General features: G+C 38.3%; 1 protein-coding gene across 4 annotated transcripts in view; it reads right to left on the bottom strand.

The window, feature by feature from the left end:
* Window positions 1–18,793, bottom strand: part of UBE3D (ubiquitin protein ligase E3D) — a 154,800-nt gene that overhangs the window by 51,771 nt on the left and 84,236 nt on the right. The window contains exons 9-10 of one of the 4 annotated variants that reach the window (XM_078055042.1): window positions 13,181–13,319; window positions 5,362–5,472 (exon numbers count right to left, since the gene is read on the bottom strand). The exons of 1 other annotated variant lie outside the window; for it this stretch is intronic. In XM_078055042.1, coding sequence (XP_077911168.1) covers window positions 5,377–5,472; window positions 13,181–13,319 — 235 coding nt within the window. In that variant the 3' untranslated portion in view covers window positions 5,362–5,376. Of the gene's footprint in view, window positions 1–5,361; window positions 5,473–13,180; window positions 13,320–18,793 lie in introns of those variants that run through there. 2 more of the 4 variants (XM_078055041.1, XM_078055043.1) reach the window with 2 other exon arrangements.

Below are 18,793 nucleotides of genomic sequence, written 5' to 3'. Positions count from 1 at the left end.
CACTACAAAGCTATAACAATCAAAACAGACTCATAGAGATAGGATAGAAAGCCCAGAAATAAACCCATGCATAAATGGTCAACTAACCTACAACAAAGCAGGCAAAAATATACAGTGAAGAAAACAGTCTTTTCAATAAATGGAGTTGGAAAAAGTGGAAATTTTGCTACATGCAAAAGAATGAAACTGGAATACTTATCTTATGACTTTTAAAAAATAAATTCAAAATGTATTAAAGATCTAAATGTGAGACCTGAAACTATAAAACTCTTAACACATAGACAGTAATCTCTTGGACATACTCTTAGCAGTATATTTATGGAAATATCTCCCCCGAGGCAAGAGAAACAAAAGTGAAAATAAACTACTGGGACTACATCAATATCAAAGGCTTTTGCACAGCAAACAAAACAGCCAACAAGATAAAAAGGCAACCTACTGAATGGGAGAAAGTATTTATATCCAATAAGGAGTTAATATCCATAATACATAAAAACTTACAGAACTCAAAAAACCAAACAATCCATTTAAAAAGTGTGCAAAGGATCTGAATAGACATTTTTCCAAAGACACACAGATGGCCAAGAGACAAATGAAAAGATGTTCAACAACACTAATCATCAGAAAAATACAAATCAGAACCATAGGGACACATTACCTCACACCAGTCAGAACAGCTAATATCAAAAAGACAAGAAATAACAAGTATTGGCAACGATATAGAGAAAAGGAACCCTCCTGCGCTATCAGTGGGAACGTAAATTGGTGCAACCACCGTGAAAATCAGTATGAAGTTTCTTCAAAAAATTAAAACTAGAAACGCCATATGATCCAGTAATTCTAATACTAGGTATTTACTGAAAGAAAACAAAAACACTAATAAGAAAAGATATATGCACCCCTGTATTTATTGTAGTATTATTTACAATAGCCAAGATGTGAAATCAACCCAAGGGACCAATAGATGAATGGATAAAGGGGCTGTGGTTTATACATACAACGGGATATTACTCAGCCATCAAAAAGAATGAGGTTTTACCATTTGCAATCACGTAGATGGAAGAGAGGGGATTATTTTAAGTGAAATAAGTCAGACAGAGAAAGACAAATACTGTATGATTTCACTTATATGTGGAATCCAAAAAACCAAAACAAATGAACAACCAAACACAAAACAGACTTAAAAGTCAGAGAACAAACTGGTAGTTGCCAGAGGGAAGATGGTTGCTGGGGGGAATGGGCGAAATACGTGAAGGTGATTAAGAGGAACAAACTTCCAGTTATAAAATAAATAAGTTACAGGGATGAAAAGTACAGCATAAGGAACATAGTCAATAATATTGTAATAACCTTGTATGGTGCCTACACTTAATTGTAATGAGCACTGAGTACTGTATAGAATTACTGAATCACTACATCGCATACCTGAAGCTAACATAATAACATTGTATGTCAACTCTACGTCAATAATAAAAAAATAGATAAAATATTGATAAAATTCTTGCCTGTTTGAAAAAGGTAAAGATATTGAACAATTTTGTTTTTGCTAGAAAACTTTCTATTCTATATATTTTAAAATTTTAAGAGCAACCACTACAAAAAAACCCTGCACACTATTGCTTCCAAGACAGCAGAGAATTTTTTTTTTAAAGGATGAAAAAAATCAAGATAACAGAGAATAAGAAATAAGAAAAAAGGAAGAAAAGTATGACAACCAAAAAAATGCATACTCCTCTCATCACACTCACATATACAAAGATGGTATACATCATTCCCACTATATTAGAAATTACAGTCATGTAGGCAGATTTAACAAATCTATTTAAAATAAAAATATTAAGAACTATGTCTTCTGTTTGCAGTGCTCTGATTTCTGCTAAAAATATTAGTATATTAGCAAGACTTTCTGAAAAGCAGCTGATAGTTCAAATGGACAATGTCTCAAATGTTTATTCCCTTTACAAATGATACTCAAGCTGAAGTTAAATGAGAAGAAAATAATAATTTAAGACCAGAAGGAAGAGAGTCAGAAACATTGGAAGTATGGACAAATGCAGTTGTTTATAAAGAACTATGTATGTACAGCTCTAAAGAGACAAGAAAAGGCACCAGCACCTAAACATTGCTCAGCTCTTTTTTTTTTTTTTTTTTTTTAGAGGGACAGAGGGAGAGGGAGAAAGAGAATCTAAAGCAGGCTCCGTGCCCAGCATGGAGCCCAACGTGGGCCTCGATCACACAAACCTGAGATCATGACCTAAGCTGAAATCAAGAGTCGGACGTTTAACCAATTGAGCCACCCAGGTGGCCCTCAGCTAATTCTTTACTCCAGTTTAGTTTGTGTTCCTTTATTATAGCTTCGGACAATGCACCAGAACCCTTTTGTATGCTACAGATTAATTCAACTGCCCTATATTGTTGAAAGCCAACTGCAGATATTAACCGCATGAAGCCCCAGCTGAAGCTACAGACCTACCTTCCCTGCCATTCCAACATAATCAGTCCTCTGCAACCATCATTCCCAGCTTCTAACCTAGTAAGAAGCAACAGGCTGGTCTTTATCTTTAAAGGGATTCGAGCCTTAGATTAGATGCCAGCCTTCCTTCTTCAGGTGAACTTAATTCATAAGCTTTCACAGTACTGTGAATCCTTTAACTACCGACACTTAGCATCAGTGGATTTCCGAGAAACCTGAGATCTAGGCGGGTGAGTGACGTGTACCCCGTCACATCGATGCAGGTGAAGCAGCTCAGAACCCAAACCCATCTCTCACCTCCATGCCAGGGCTTTTCCCCACTGTGTCACTTATCAGGTCTAGAAGGGCAAGGACGGAAAGCCATTTCATTTCTCACGGTCCCTTTGGCTTGGTTCCCCAACACCTTTCCTGTTCTACATCTCTTCACTTTGCTGAAGCTATTAGTTGTTGCTGGGCGGGCTCACGAGAGGTTCTCGGTGGAGGCTCAGAACAGTGACACCTTCCAATCCAACGTTCCCTTGAAGGTTGGCATCAGTCCCAGGCTGTTGTTTCCCCCTCCAGCCAGCAAAGCTCCTGTGAACAACACAGTGGCTTCCTCCATGGGAGGAGCAAGTCCAGTCATTTCAATTGTGATGCTATTTTATTTCTAAAAGCAGACATGTACTGCATGGAGCACTGGGTGTTAGACGCAAACAATGAATCATGGAACACTACATCAAAAACTAATGAGGTACTGTATGGTGACTAACATAATATAATAAAATTAAATTAAAAAAAATAAAAGCAAACATATATCTTTAGCCGCCTTTTTAAGGAAGCAAGACCTGCTACCAGAAAGCCACCTGATTGAACCACAGCTGTGCTAAGTGTGTGAGAAAGAACCAAGTCCTCTCCTTAATAGCTCCAGGCAAGAGGAAAGGTTCACATTTTAGACAACTTTCTTGGAATAACCATATTTGCAAATAAACGCAAATACAAAAGCACTGGAAAATCCTTAAGTCACAAATGTTTCAGTATGGACCAGGATCCACAGTCGGACAGAGGAGGTGAACCTGAAAGCAGAAAAAGACTGAGGGAGGGTGGAAGGGCTGTCCAGAGCATATCCCAGCTTTCTTCCCTTTCCTTTTCTCTGACAGACAGCCCATCTGCCGGGGGTCCTCCCATGAAGCAATGACCTGGGTCTCTCAGACAGGAAGAGCCGAAGGCCAGGCAGCACTCTAGTCTCATCATTCCTGACCCTTCTTTGGGGCTGTGAGGAAGGTCTTGTGACATGGACTCCATTCTCTTGGAGAGAAAAAAGAAACTACATAATGTGGCTTTATCTATGCTTTTCTTCAATTAAACACTTTCAAGACATTCAGGAGAAACCTAGTCCCTTTAAGGAATAAAGTTATATTATTCAGCCTTGGTGAATAAATTAGGAACAGCTGGGAACAGACAAAATGACTCTGTGTGCATCTACTTTAAAAGGAACATCATAATCTAATCCAATCTCCTTAATGTACAGATAAAGGAACTGGGACCTATACAGGTTACCTAATTAGACCAGTGTCACAAGTCCAGTTGGTGGCAGATCTAAGACTACACGACACCTTGAGTGTCCTACCTCAGGGAGAGCGATTGTCCTACCAGACCAGACTTGCCATGAGAGGGAGAGAGGACTCCAGAGGTTGTACATCCCCCAGGGAAGGAAGAAACTCAGGCTGGGAGACACTGGGATGCTAGGTGTTCACCCTGAATGGCAGCAAGATGACTTACAGAGGTAACCAACACCTGGATTCTACAAAGCACCTGAGTGTAAAAGGGAGAGGTCATGGTAGAAGGAAAAAAAGGAAAGAAAAAATAAAAGCTTCATGACATTGATTCACTTTACTTCAATAGTCAGGGATTGTGTTAAGTGCAGATTAATAATGAAAAGTGAAGACAAGAGGAAAATAACCTATTTGAGCTAGTGACCAGGTTTTCATCATAATTAAAAGATTTTTTTCCTTAACATTTACTGGGAGTATATTCTATTATCATGTAAGTGTTTTTTACCTTGGTTCTGGAAAACCTTTATTAGAAACACTTTGGATGTTTGTTAGAATGCAGATTCCTGGGGTTTCCTCCAGGGTTACTGACTCAGAAACCTGAATTTCAAACAAACCTCCCATAGATACTGACAAATAAGAATCAAAACCAGCCATAATCCCATCATCACAGAATTAGACAGACCCTATTTGTTTTCTAGCTCTCCCCACACCCATTTCAGAATTAGAGGTACAGAGAAAGGGAGTGCCCTCAAATCACGAAGGTTACTTAGAGCCTGCCAGGCCTTGCCATCAGGCCTTCTCTCCCCACCATGTCAGGAAGGACAGATGGACTGAACTGGGCTAGGTAGTAGTTGGTTTAATTTTAAGATTCTATCTTTGTAGGCTACAAGTGCAAATACATATCATTTTGTTAATGAAACCCATACCACATTTTCTGCCATGAGTATGCATTTCCTTTAAAGTTGGGGGGGGGCGGGTAAATGTGTTAAAAACAAGCAAAACAAGAGATATTATTATTGACTTTCTGGGGCAAATCGTAATTCCTGCTTTTCTCAGTGAGGCCAAAGGCAGAGCACCCCCAGCCTAGTCAAGCTCCCCAAACCCAAGTCTAGCAGCTCCTCAGAGTATAGACCGGTGCCACGGACGGTCAAGGAACTAGCCTGCTCTGCCTACAACCCTAACTCCTTGGTGGGGACAGAAATTCCTGAGGAGCGGGGCACGTGGCAGAGCGAGTGGCCTCTGGCTGGCTCTCTGCCTGGCCCCATCCTCCAAACGCTCTCTAGAGTAGGGCAGCATGGTAGTCAGGTAGGAAAGGAGGCAGAGGAAGGCAGAATCCACACCAGAGAACTGTATTAAGCTAAGGATACCTGCTCATTTTCCCAAACCAAGAATGCCCTGCAGGGCAACAAGGGATGAAGAAGGCAACATCCTTTTCACACCCAAATTGCTGAGGCAATTCTCAGAAATCTGTTTTGAGAGATTGAAAATAGAGCAGTAATCACTACCTTTGAGACTGGATTCCCTAAATACAATGAGTAGCACTCAACTCCTGATTATCTCTGCCCACTGAGGACAAAGAAATTAGCAGGAAAGAAAGAAGGCTGACACTTCTCAGGACTTGAGGGTGCCAACACGACTCCCCTAACTCTCTGGAATGCACACAAGGATTACGAGAGCTGAGCACAAATTCTAGCAAGTGCCTGCCCATCTTGATGAAGGTCTATCCACCGCCTGTTACGTCTCCAGCAACCCCCGGACATCTGCAATGGCTTACAGCCTCCTATCTTATCCATGCTCAACTAATAACAGGACCTTTATATAAAAGTACCCCCAAGGCCCTTTAGCAGTCTCCAGGAAGACTGTCGTCATGCCAGAAGATGAAGCAAAGGAAAGCGCAGAACACTGCCAGTATCTCATTCCCAGCATTTCCAATGAGGCCAGTTTTATACAAAAATATATTTGTATTTGTGTATGTACATTGGCACATGTGTTTTCGAAGCACACACAAAAAACACTAACAAGAATTACCCTACAATGCCGTTATTGGTTATTCCCAGAGATTTTGATTTATTTTACATTTTTCTGTATTTTCCAATTTTTATCATGAAAGTGATCTTTTCATAATCAATTTGTAAAATATTACTTTAAAAGGTAATAATGGCTATTATCTACCCAGAGATGAACATGGCACCCAAGAGACAGATAAGGCCATTTGTGTTGTGCGGTGTCTGAAAAGTAGATGAAAAAAATGGTGTAGAGTTAGAAACCTCACTTTCTCTTCTCTGTAGCCCTTTGTTGCTACTCGTCTGTAAAGCTCTCAGGCCTCTGCCTAACAATTTCTTGGAGCCCCTATAGATTATATTTTTTTAAAAAATGTTTTAAATTAGGGGCATCTGGGTGGCTTAGTCGTTGAGCATCTGCCTTCGGCTCAGGTCATGATCCCAGGATCCTGGGATCGAGCCCCGCACTGGCTCCCTGCTCAGTGGGGAGTCTGCTTCTCCCTCTCCCACTCCCCCTGCTTGTGTTCCCTCTCTCGCTGTCTCTCTGTCAAATAAATTAATAAAATCTTTTTTAAAAAAGTTTTAAATTAAACCACAACTTCCTTCAAACTACTGTATCATCAAAACTTTTTACCTGAGATTCCAACAAATGGCCAAATGATTAAACCAAATTTTCATGTTATTTTCCTTCCCTCTTCTCTCATGACAGAGGTCTTAGCAGGCAGTGAAAAAGCAGATGGATGGGAGAATTACTTGTAAAATTATTAATATCTGAACAATTGAGAACTTGAATATATAGTTTTTACATCATGGAAATGATGAAATTCAACTATCAGTGGATTTCTTAAAGTTAAAAATCAAACTACATACAAGTAACATAAATGAGAATCTTTTTCTCTACGTAGTATACAGGTCCCTTACTCAAGATGCTTCATCTGCTTCATCCTTCCTCAGTGAACAGTGTATGATTTCAAATCCATCTAGAGCTGAGAAAATATCCCTGACCAACCCTAATTATCAGATGATAATAGATAAGCTCTATAAAGCTTTTCTGTTTCTTCTTTTCTACATATTTTCACTATATAATTCAATCACACAGCATATACATAAAACTGTAACCTGATGAAACTCAACTTTTCTGCTAGGATCCATAATGCTTGAGAATGTTACTCACACCGCGCCCACGTTTGAAGGTTGTGGTTCTCTAAAGGATGATATTTTTTTTTTTTTTAAAGATTTTATTTATTTATTTGAGAGAGAGAGAATGAGAGACAGAGAGCATGAGAGGGAGGAGGGTCAGAGGGAGAAGCAGACTCCCCGCCGAGCAGGGAGCCCGATACGGGACTCGATCCCGGGACTCCAGGATCATGACCTGAGCCGAAGGCAGTCGCTTAACCAACTGAGCCACCCAGGCGCCCTCTAAAGGATGATAGTAATAAAAGAAAAACTGTTGCTGCCAGATGGTAAAAATAAGATGATACCAAACCCAGGACTGTGAAAAAGGACCATTTGCCATTTTCTTTGATGAAACAGTCATGGGATGGAATAAATAACACACTCAGAATCAGAGGACCTAGGTAGGTATTAAAAAAAAAAAATAGCCCTGCATGTTAGTAGTTACATGAACTTGTCTAGCTTACTTACTTTCTGTACCTTTAAAATGGGGTTTGTTGTTGTGAGGATTTAAAAAAGGATGATGTCTGTGAAAACATTTACAATTATTGTAGAACCTAGCTATCTACCTGGGGGAAACAAAGAAGCTTTAATTGGGGGGCTCTATGCCCTTAGAAATGCCACCCACACAGTTGGGAAGGCCAGGAGCAGCTGATGGAGCTGGAGTTAATGAGGTAAGGTGTGGGAAAGAACAAGAAAGATTTCCTCAGCTCAGGGCTCGAGGTGGTGGAACAACCGTATCTCTCAGTTGAGTATAAGTTTCCAAGGAAGACTCTTCTTGGGAATGCTCTGTGGAAGTCAAACCGTAAGTTAGGAAAGAGAGAGAAAAAGAGTTTAGCCAGATGGCTCCACCTATTAATACCACTTAGTTATTCCATGTTTAGAGTGGATGAGACCCAACTGCAGAAGAAATCGAAGCATGCACAAACTGGGAAAACAATGCTCAGCTGGGGGCCTTTGGGCCTCTGGCCTGATTAAGTGTACACCAAGAGTGCCAAAGGTAGGTCTTGTTTCTGGTAAGATGTTTGGATTTTGTTCTCATTGCAATAGGAAGGTCATGGAAGAATCTTAAGCAGAGAGTGACATAAGTCCATCCTTCTTCTTGGGGTGCAACAACTACAGTATGTGCTTAGCAATGCATCAGTGATTCTGTTTGCTCATAGTTACAATACGGATATTAAGGTATGGTGACACGGTACATGTTAATATTACAACAAATCCACCAAAAGATATCCCTATTGGCCTGAAAGAAATGTTACACTGTAATTTAAGAAGTTAGAATTTCATATACGTTAATAGGTCTAATTAATACGATAAACCTTTCCTTTTGGGATTTGGCTCAAGCAGGAGTGCCATTTGAATCCCTGGAAACCTAAAATAACATTTTTACAAAAACAAAAGCAGCAGTGTTCACAGTCACTAACTTGGCCTGGAAAGTAAGAGAGTTGGAAATGTAAAGATGGTATCTTTAACAAGTGTCATTCCACTATTTTACAGCTCTTGCCAATACAGCACTTTAAAAGATGTGCATTACAGTCAATTTCCAGTTGAAAAAGTAAACCCCAAATATGGGCAAAATTAGCAGCCCCACTCCTTGTCATTGTAATACATGATTAAGTAGGTGTTACAAAGATGAAAAAGCAGAGCCATCTCTTTCTAATACTGACAGACATCCTCCCCTTCTTCACGGATCCTTTATCTTGCAGTAAAGACCTGCATAAGGAAGTCGATTTCTGGTATCTCCTGATAAGAATGCTTCTTTCCAGAGGCAGCAGCAAGGACTACATTGCTTTAGCAGACACTGTTCGTGAACTTGTGCCAAGTTTCTCGGAACCTTGGAAACTGGGAAAGTGTCTGTGTTCCTGATTAATAATATTCAGCAACCAGGCTGAACCCAGATGAAGTATAATCACTAGTAGGGAGGGACAGTCAGTCACAGAGCTCCTGTGGTTGAGCTGCTATGAGAAGACACTAACACCACTAAGAGCATGCAGGGCTTTCGTGCGCAGGTGCTGACATGAGCCTGAGCTGAGATCCGTCAAGGGATTAAGACCTCCTCTGTCTCAGGGACAATACAGAATGTGCCTCCTCTCAATTCCCCCACACCCAGTTTAAATTACTCTTCTACCTAATCTCTTTAAGGCTTGAGTTGAGGCTACTTTGTAATAAAATTATTCTCAATTTATATCACACAATAATCATGGATGTTTATTCTATCTCCCTCATATGCTGCAACATCCTCCAAGTTCGAGTCATCTCTCTTGAATCCCATTCACCCATCATATAAACATTTTAAACAGTACATGAGAAAGTGACATAAATAGTAAATGTCTTCCAGCCTTGCTCCCCAAAGATAACCACTATTAAGTTTCTTGTATCTCCCTCCATAAATGTTTGTGGGCATATACAAACTTTTATGTTATTCAATGTTCAATCCAATGAGCAAACCTTAAAAGAAATATGGATTGATATACAGAATTTTAAATCATTTCTGATTCAGGGTAGTATATAAATAATTTTAAGTTACTGCAAAATAAGGGGTGTGTGTGTGTGTGTGTGTGTGTGTGTGTGTGTACATTCCAAGGTAGATACAACCTGCCTTCATCTACCACTCACACCCCCTCCACCTTCCAGGACTTCAGCAAGTATTGCATTTGGGTAGCAGGTGGAATTACCAGGGCACAAGCCTGGTGAGTCCAGCTCCGTCTCTAACACGGTGGGTATTCCCTGGCCAACTCACTCCATCTCTCTGAATCTCAGTTTCCTCTCTTATAAAATGAGAAGGTATTTTCAGAAGTCCCTTTGAGAGTTCAGGATTGAAGCTGATAATCAAGTAGTGATAAATAAAACAGGTACACCAAGGCCAAAGTATGAAATTGGTTCAGGAAGAAAATCAAACATAGTATCACGGCTTACCAGGAGAATATGGATGCAAATTAGACTGGAGCAGTTATTTAAAAAATATTTTAATTGAGGTATAACTGACATATAACATTATATTAGTTTCAGGTATACAACGATTTCACATTTATATACAGAGCAAAATGATCATCACAATAAGTCTAGTTAACATCCAGCACCATCTCAGTTACAAAAATAATTTTTCTCTTGTGATGAGAAATTTTACGATCTTACCTATTAGCAACTTTCAAATATGCAATATAGTATTATTAATTATAGTCACTATGCTGTACATTATATCTCCAGGACTTATTTTATAACTAGAACTTTGTACCTTTTGATCACCTTTACCCATTTTGTGCTCTCCATAGAGAGAACCTGGGATTCTTTGGTTTTGTTTTTTGGAATCCACATATAAATGAGATCATATGGTATTTGCCTTTCTCTGTCTGACTTATTTCACTAAGCATAATCTCCTCTAGGTCCATCCATGTTGTCACAAATGGCAGGGTTTTATTCTTTTTTATGGTTGAATTGCATCTATATACCCCACAACTTCTTTATCCATTCATCCATAGTTGGACACTTAGTTTGTTTCCATATCTTGGCTATTGTAAATGATGCTGCAATGAACATGGGGATGTACAGACCTTTTCAAGTTAGTGTTTTCATTTTCTTTGGATAAACACTCAGCAGTGGAATTGCTGGTTCATATGGCAGTTCTATTTTTAATTTTTTGGCCAACAGGTTTCTGTTTTCCATGTGGCTACACCAATATACATTCCCACCAAGAGTGCACAAGGGTTCCCTTATGTTCTCTACATCCTTGCCATCGCTGGTTCTTTCCTATATTTTTGATGACAGCCATCCTAACAGGTGTGAGATGATAGCTCACTGTGGTTTTGATCTGCATTTTTCTGATGACCAGTGATGTTGAGCATCTTTTCATGTACCTGTTGGCCATCTGTATGACTTAATTGGAAAAATGTCTGTTCAGATCTTTTGTTCATTTCTTAATTGAAGTGTTTGTGGTTTTTTTTGCTGAGTTTTAATTTTTTTTTTTTAAAAGATTTTATTTATTTGACAGAGAAAGAGAAAAAGAGAGAGAGAGCACAAGCAGGGGGAACAGCAGAGGGAGAGGGAGAAACAGGCTCCCTACTGAGCAGGGAGCCCAATGCAGGACTTGATCCCAGGACCCTGAGATCATGACCTGAGCCGAAGGCAGATGCTTTACCAGCTGAGCCACCCAGGTGCCCCTTAATTTCCCTTTCTGGTATTTTGTTATTAGAATATAGAAACACGGTATATTGATTTTGTATCCTGAAACTTTATTTCTTTCACTAGTTCTACCAGTTCTTTGGTGGAGTCTTTAGGATTTTCTCTATGTAATATATTATCTGCAAAGAGTTTTACTTCCTTCCCTTTCTAATTTAGATCCCCTCTTATTTCTTTCTCTTACCTAACTGCTTTGGCTAGGACTTCCAATACTATGTTGAATAAAAGTGGTGAGAGTGAGCATCCCTATCTTATTCCTGATTTTATCATTGAGTATGTTAGCTATGGGCTTGTCATTATTTGGCCTTTATTATATTGAGGTATGTTCCTTCTATACCCACTCTGTTGAGAGTTTTGTGTTTTTTTTTTAATTATAAATGGATGTTGAATTTTGTCAAGTGTTTTTTCTAACTCAATTAGAGATGATCATATAATTTTTATCCTTCATTTTGTTAATGTGGTATATTACACTGATTGATTTGCAGATGTTGAACTATCCCTGCATCTCTGGAATAAACGCCACCTGGTCATGGTGCATGATCCTTTTAATGAATATTGAATTCAGTTTGCTAATATTTTCTTGAGGATTTTTGCATCTATGTTCATCAGGGATATTGGCCTATAATTTTCTTTTCTTTTCTTTTCAAGATTTTATTTATTTATTTGACAGAGAGAGACACAGCAAGAGAGGGAACACAAGCAGGGAGAGTGGGAGAGGGAGAAGCAGGCTTCCCGCCGAGCAGGGAGCCCAATGCGGGGCTCGATCCCAGGACCCTAGGATCATGACCTGAGCCAAAGGCAGACGCTTAAGGACTGAGCCACCCAACCGCCCCTATAATTTTCTTTTCTAGTGGCATTCTTGTCTGGTTTTGGTATCAGGGTAATGCTGGCGTTGTAAAATGAGTTCGGAAGCATTCCCTTGCAACAACTTTTTAAAACAATTTCCTGAGCTATAATTCATAGGAAAATCCATCTTGTTTTACCACAGAGGTATATCAAGCAATATACACTGATCCTGAAGTTATCTTAGGATACAGCCACAATCCTTCAGAAGTAGAGCCAACCCATGTTTACTCATTTCTCAGCAATGTATGTGACCTTCTCAACAGCCTCAGAGAGCTCATGAGTATTTTTCCATTGACAAGAGTCATAGATAAGTTCAATGTTACATTCAGTAGCTATGGGTCATAACTTAAGCAACTAGTTAGCATCTTAATTCCCATTTGCCACCTCAGTGACAATTAGCTGCCTACCAGGGAGGAGGTCTTCCCGTTGATCAGACCACATATGTTATTCTATTCTGACCACGTCCTTTACCAGGAGCACAGATAAATATCCAGAGGAGTGTCAAAGTGATGAGGGAGGGACTTGGGAGAAAGGGAAAAGGTGCTGTAAGTGGGTAACACCATCTGTGTTAAACATCTATTTGGCAATTTGACTGCAAGCTAACAGTAGCAAAGCTACTAATAATGGTTGAAAATCTTTGTTCTAGGGCAAAGCTAGGAAAGGGAAAGTGGCATTCACAGTGTCTCTGTCAGGTGTTTTTGCCATTTCTCTCAGACGCAGGAGAGATGGAGGTTAAGAGAACAAACTCTGGAGTTAGAAAGGTACAGGTTCTGCCACTATTAGACTATTACCTAATCAATTCCGAGGCTCTATTGTTTATTTATTTCAAAGAGACAGACAAGGCATTACATGCATTGTGCTTATTATTATCATCTGGAAGTGTGGGTTCTGTGGGCTCTCTCCTGTGAAATACAAGACCCTTAAAAAACAATTACAAGTAAAACTAAAAAATCATCCCCTGGTAAAGGAGCTGTACTTACCTGAAAGGAATTCACAGACCGAAGGGATGGCGGCAGCGTGGCATTATTCCTTGATAATATCAACAGAAGCTCCAAGCAGGTTGCAGAGGGCAGGGTTAGAGAGTGGATGCTGATATCACTTTCCCAAGCACTGGAAAGCCTGAAACACATTGATGTGTATAATTTCATAATTGTGGCTCAGTCAGTTCAGTGTCCAACTCTTGATTTCAGCTCAGGTCATGAGCTCAGGATTGTGAAATCCAGCTCAGTGATGGGCTCCAGGCACAGCATGGAGCCTGCTAAAGATTCTCTCTCTCCCTATGTCTCTGCCCCTCCCCAACCCGCTCACACTTTCTCCCTCTCAAAAAAAAAAAAAAAAAATTTCATAAATGTGTCTGGTCATAATTAGTTCAAAAGTCTGATGGAGGAGAAGACTTTCAAGTGTGAAAGGGAAAAGCAACGCACAAATAAATAGAAATAAAATGGTTATACTAAAAATTCGGAGTAAATATCCAAGACATCTTTATAGTGTTTTTTATATAAAACAGATTAGGCAATTTTTTCAGGTCAGTATTTCATACTCAAAGTTCACGAGTCACATGAAATGCAGTCTTATTTGTGAGGGACCTACTTGGGGGATGGATAACAGCTAACATACTGAATGCTTCCTATATTCTATGCCCTTTTCTATATGTAACATTGCGATCACCCCTCAGATACCTATGAAATGAAACTATCGCTATTCTCATTCTACAGATGTGGAAATTGTTTCTGAGCTGGATATGCCCTATGAAGTGTCTAGTTCATTGATTTTCAAACCTTTAAAAAGTGACGGAATCCTTTTATCAAAAAGTCTTGTGAAAGCTCCATTTATAATACAAATAAAAGCAAAGCTGCTCTGTTGGAACGGGAAAGGTTGGCAGGAGGCTCCCTTCATCTTCCAAAGCAGCCTATGAAGCATCTCTGCTACATCCCATTGAACCTACTTGAAAATTATTTCATTCAAGAAATGAGGAAACCGAAGGCTAGAAAAGTAAAGAGACTTCTCTGGGATGAGGTATGTGTTGAGAAATGATATGGCTGGGTCTAGAATCCCGGTTTCCTGACTTCCTATCTAGTGCTTAAAGTAAAGGGGAAAATCAGAAAGTCATTATGGGAAAACAATGTAATAAGAATAGGATGTGTCTTAGCTGTCAATTCTTCTATTTACGTGAGTATTTCCTGACTGTGCCCCTATCAAAGTATCTCTTATCACTGTCCTAATTTTTAAAAAGAAATAATACAATACTCCTTGTATTTGTGGACAAAGACAGAAAGTAATATAATACTCCTTGTATTTGTGGACAAAGACAGAAAGAAATACAATAATCCTTGTATTCTTATTTGAGCTGTGTGACTCATCCTAAATATTTAAAAAGAAGACTTGAAAGTCTTCTCCATTTACATAAACTTCTTTTTGTGAAGTGACCTTTAACCCAATCGGTGAATTCTGGAATGTCAGAGAGCATCAGCTAAGGGAATAATGGATTTTAATGTTTATATGATAAGTTGTAGCAGATGGTTTAGCTGTGTCATCAGTCAGGTTACCTGTGCTATCATTTCTGACGTGGGGTGGGGAATTAACTCTTCTTTGAAGCATTTGCCAACTACTTGGACTGGAATACGACACTGCCCACTTTCCCAAAAAATGGTCTGTTTTCAGCAAGGGCACATTTGGAGTGTCTTCTTCATGTTTTAAACACTTCTCTGTTATTTTATATTGATTGGCTATGTTATTCTTTCTCCTCTTATTAATTATACAACATTGTCAACATTTCTCTGGGGTGGAAATAAAAATCTCACTGTCTTTAGTAAAAGTCAAATGTAGTACTAGTGCAGTGGCTCTAAGCTCATTCTCCCTACCCCCTTCCTTATGCCCTCTACAAATCACGCCATTACTGGCATTACACTAAACACATTATGTCTTGCTCATGCAGTTTTCTGGACCTGGAAGGCTGTTAGGCTACCCGGTGAACTTCTGTTTATCCAGCAAGACCTACATAGGTATCACTTCCTTGGAGACATACTCTTGTTTCCTTTATAAGAATGAACTACTTGCCTAATACCATATTTGTATCCATTACAACACTTAACCACCACCCTCCCTGTATTCTTATTTGAGCTGTGTGACTCATCCTAAATCAGACATGAGCAACCATAACCTGTGGATTCCTCTAACTTTGCTGCCCAGTGTGGAAATAAAGATAAGATTAGTTGTTTTTCCTCAGACACACCCAGGTATTAACCTTTTACTGGCTGTAAGAAAAACATTCCACTTACATTCGTATGTTCAATAATTCAATTTTTTTCCAAGTGTTATTTTTATAATCAGAAATGGGATTTCTGGGTCACACAAAGGAATGTTTAACCACTGCTCAAAGGTGTCAACATGCTGCTAAGTGGCTATGGTATGATCTATCAAAAAGGACACTCAAGTAGAAATTAAAATTCTTTAGCATTCCTTGTCACTGACCAGTGACAAGCACTCCTGGACAAGTCCGGTTTCCTCATGAGATCCTGGAGTTCATACACAACCTATACAATGTACTAAACCACCAAAATTTACACAAAAGGACATTCATCACACTAATGATATCCATAGTCACAAAAAAAGATACAATTAGTTATACATGTTAGTTATTCATGTCTCTATGTAATTACAAATATTTGTACGGTATGTGAATTCAACTTTGGCATTTTAAATCTAATCCTTCAAGTGTTCTGTGATTTATCCCTATTGAAGCTCATAAAGGTGAAGAGTGTTGTCCTGATCACATGGTAGGTAATGGAAAAGAAACTCAAGCAAGATCCTCTCCATCTAAATTTCATTCTCTTTTGTATCTAGAAATGCTTGGTATTTCTGAACAAATTCTAGCCAAAAAAGTTGAAGAGCCCAAGGGTAAATGATGGAGCAAATTTTAGCTATCTTAGAACACCTCATTTCTTAATAATTTGAACCACCTTATTTTTGAAATTAGACAACCCAGCTGGACCTACGATGGCTTAAATTCCTAATATTTATCCTTTCATTTATCCTAATATTTATCCATTTATTCTTTCTTTTCCCACAGTATATATTCATTAGCCCCAGGATTTACCTTTTTATTGTTAAGTTTTATAAATGTTCTCTATAATCTTAACCACATATTAATCACATGAAACATCCATATATGTGGACAAAGACAGAAAGTAAAATATGAAAAAAAAGATATAATCTTAACCACATATTAATCAAATGAAACATCCATATATGTGGACGAAGACAGAAAGTAATACCTGAAAAAAAAATGGTAGCAGCTGTTTTGGAAAGTTAGAACTATGGGTAACTTTTCCCCAAAACTTCAGTTAATGTTTTTACATTGTGGTTTGTGTTTTGTTTTGGTTTGGTTTTATCTTGTTTTGTTGTGACTTAGGAAGAAAGAAAGAAAGAAAGCAGGAAGATGGAGAAATGGTCTGGCATATTTAAAATTCAGTTTATCTTAAAACAACGACCAAACTCATTATGAAAACTTAAGGCATGTGTTAATTAAGCCAGAAGTGATCCTTGAGACTATCTACCCATGGCTCAAATATCAAGACAAATTTCTGCTAATGATATAAACATTTTAAGAAACACAGGATTATAATAATCCAGAATTTGGATTATTTCTGGTATTTCCTGCAAAAACATCCTAGACTATTAGACCTAAATCAGTAAACTTCTATTATAAAACTGACAAGAAAGATAATTCAAAGAGAATAACAAATTTGACATTAACTGAAATCTATTTTGGTGATTTTTAAAGTAGTGGGAGAAAAGCTTTCCTAAGAGACCAGAACTGTCAGCCAGGTGACCTCAGTCAAAGAGACCAAAATGCAAGCAGAGGACACACCATCCTTATTTCTGAACTTTTGCCTTGACAAAATTCCCTAGAGAAGCAACTATGGCCTCTCTATTTTTAATGAGGCAATGAGAAGGGGGAAAAGAAGTCACTTTCCATCACTTCTAACAAAATAGTGAAATTGAGAATGAATCAAACACCAATAAATATCAAGAAAAGAACTTGAGAAAATAGAAAGGTGATACAGTCTACTAAAAACCAGAGGTTAATGTAATAGATGAAAATGACAAATAGAGATGATAAAACAACTCTACCAAAAATTAAAATATTTCAAATGAGTCCAACATATTGTATAGAAAAAAATAATATGGTATAGGAGAACTCAAGATAAAAATATTTAACTTAAATTTCTTGTTTCTCATATTTTAGCAATGGATCTGGACTCCTCCGTCTTAGAAGGACCTAAGAAAGCAAACAGCCTATTAATGATGTTAAAATATAATATTGTGTATATATGCATATTTTTAATTTAAATTTCAAAGCTATAACAATGATAAAGCTCATCAATTTAAGCTCTCAAAATACCAAAACAAGCAAATGACTACAACTAAGTGCTAGACTTATTATAAACATACAACTATTTAATAAATAATTTGGAGAAGGAATCAAAATTTTATAAATTCTTATACTGTCAAGAACACAAAATTCAGAAACAACCAAATATACTGTTTATCTGTTATGATAAACCATATTAACTCCAAGATATTTAAATATTTTAAAAGAACTAATTAATAAAAACAGAACCTGAAAAGTGTATAAATCAACTGTTCCTTATAAATTTCAAAATAAGGTTCAATAAGTCATGAACAGCCGTTCTTTGAAATTAAGAGTATTTTCTTTGAAAATTACAGAAAAAAATCGAGTTTTTTTTAAGTCATAAATGTCAACACTGTTCTTCAGTTCTCTTTAAACTAAAGGGCTCTTAAGAGAAAAAAATTTAGGGGTGCCTGGGTGGCTCAGTAGTTTTAAGCGTCTGCCTTCAGCTCGGGTCATGATCCCGGGGTCCTGGGATCGAGCCCCGCGTCGGGCTCCCTGCTCCGCGGGAGGCCTGCTTCTCCCTCTCCCACTCCCTCTGCTTGTGTTCCCTCTCTCACTGTGTCTCTCTCTGTCAAAATAAATAAATAAAATCTTTAAAAAAAAAAAAAAGAGAAAAAAATTTAGGTACACAATCCCTGAAAGCTATGCCTTTTAAACTTTGTCCATAAGACATATGAATTGTCAAGGCAATCTCTCTCTCTCCCACAAACCAAAAAGCATGGGGAAAATGGTTCTGCTTTGAATAAGACACCAACAAGGCAATCTCAAAATTAGGTGTATTTAGGGGCACCTGGGTGGCTCAGTCGTTAAGCATCTGCCTTCGGCTCAGGTGATGGTCCCAGGGTCCTGGGATTGAGCCCCACATCGGGCTCCCTGCTCAGTGGGGAGCCTGCTTCTCCCTCTCCCACTCCCCCTGCTTGTGTTCCCTCTCTCGCTGTGTCTCTCTCTGTCAAATAAATAAATAAAATCTTAAAAAAAAAAATTAGGTGTATTTATTCATGCCAAAAAAAAATAAAAGATTTTGTTTTTTATAAATGCATATATTATTACAAGATACCAGTTGTTGAGAACTTAGGGATTAGACTGGCAATACTTTATTTATTGTTGTTTCCAAGTATTTTGCAATTTATAAATACTGGTTTAATTTTGTTTTATTAAAAAAATTTTTGGGGTATAG

Source organism: Halichoerus grypus, chromosome 9 (assembly GCF_964656455.1).
Source record: "Halichoerus grypus chromosome 9, mHalGry1.hap1.1, whole genome shotgun sequence".
NCBI classification, from domain to species: Eukaryota; Metazoa; Chordata; class Mammalia; order Carnivora; family Phocidae; genus Halichoerus; species Halichoerus grypus.
This window is presented reverse-complemented; position numbering and strand designations above follow the sequence as displayed.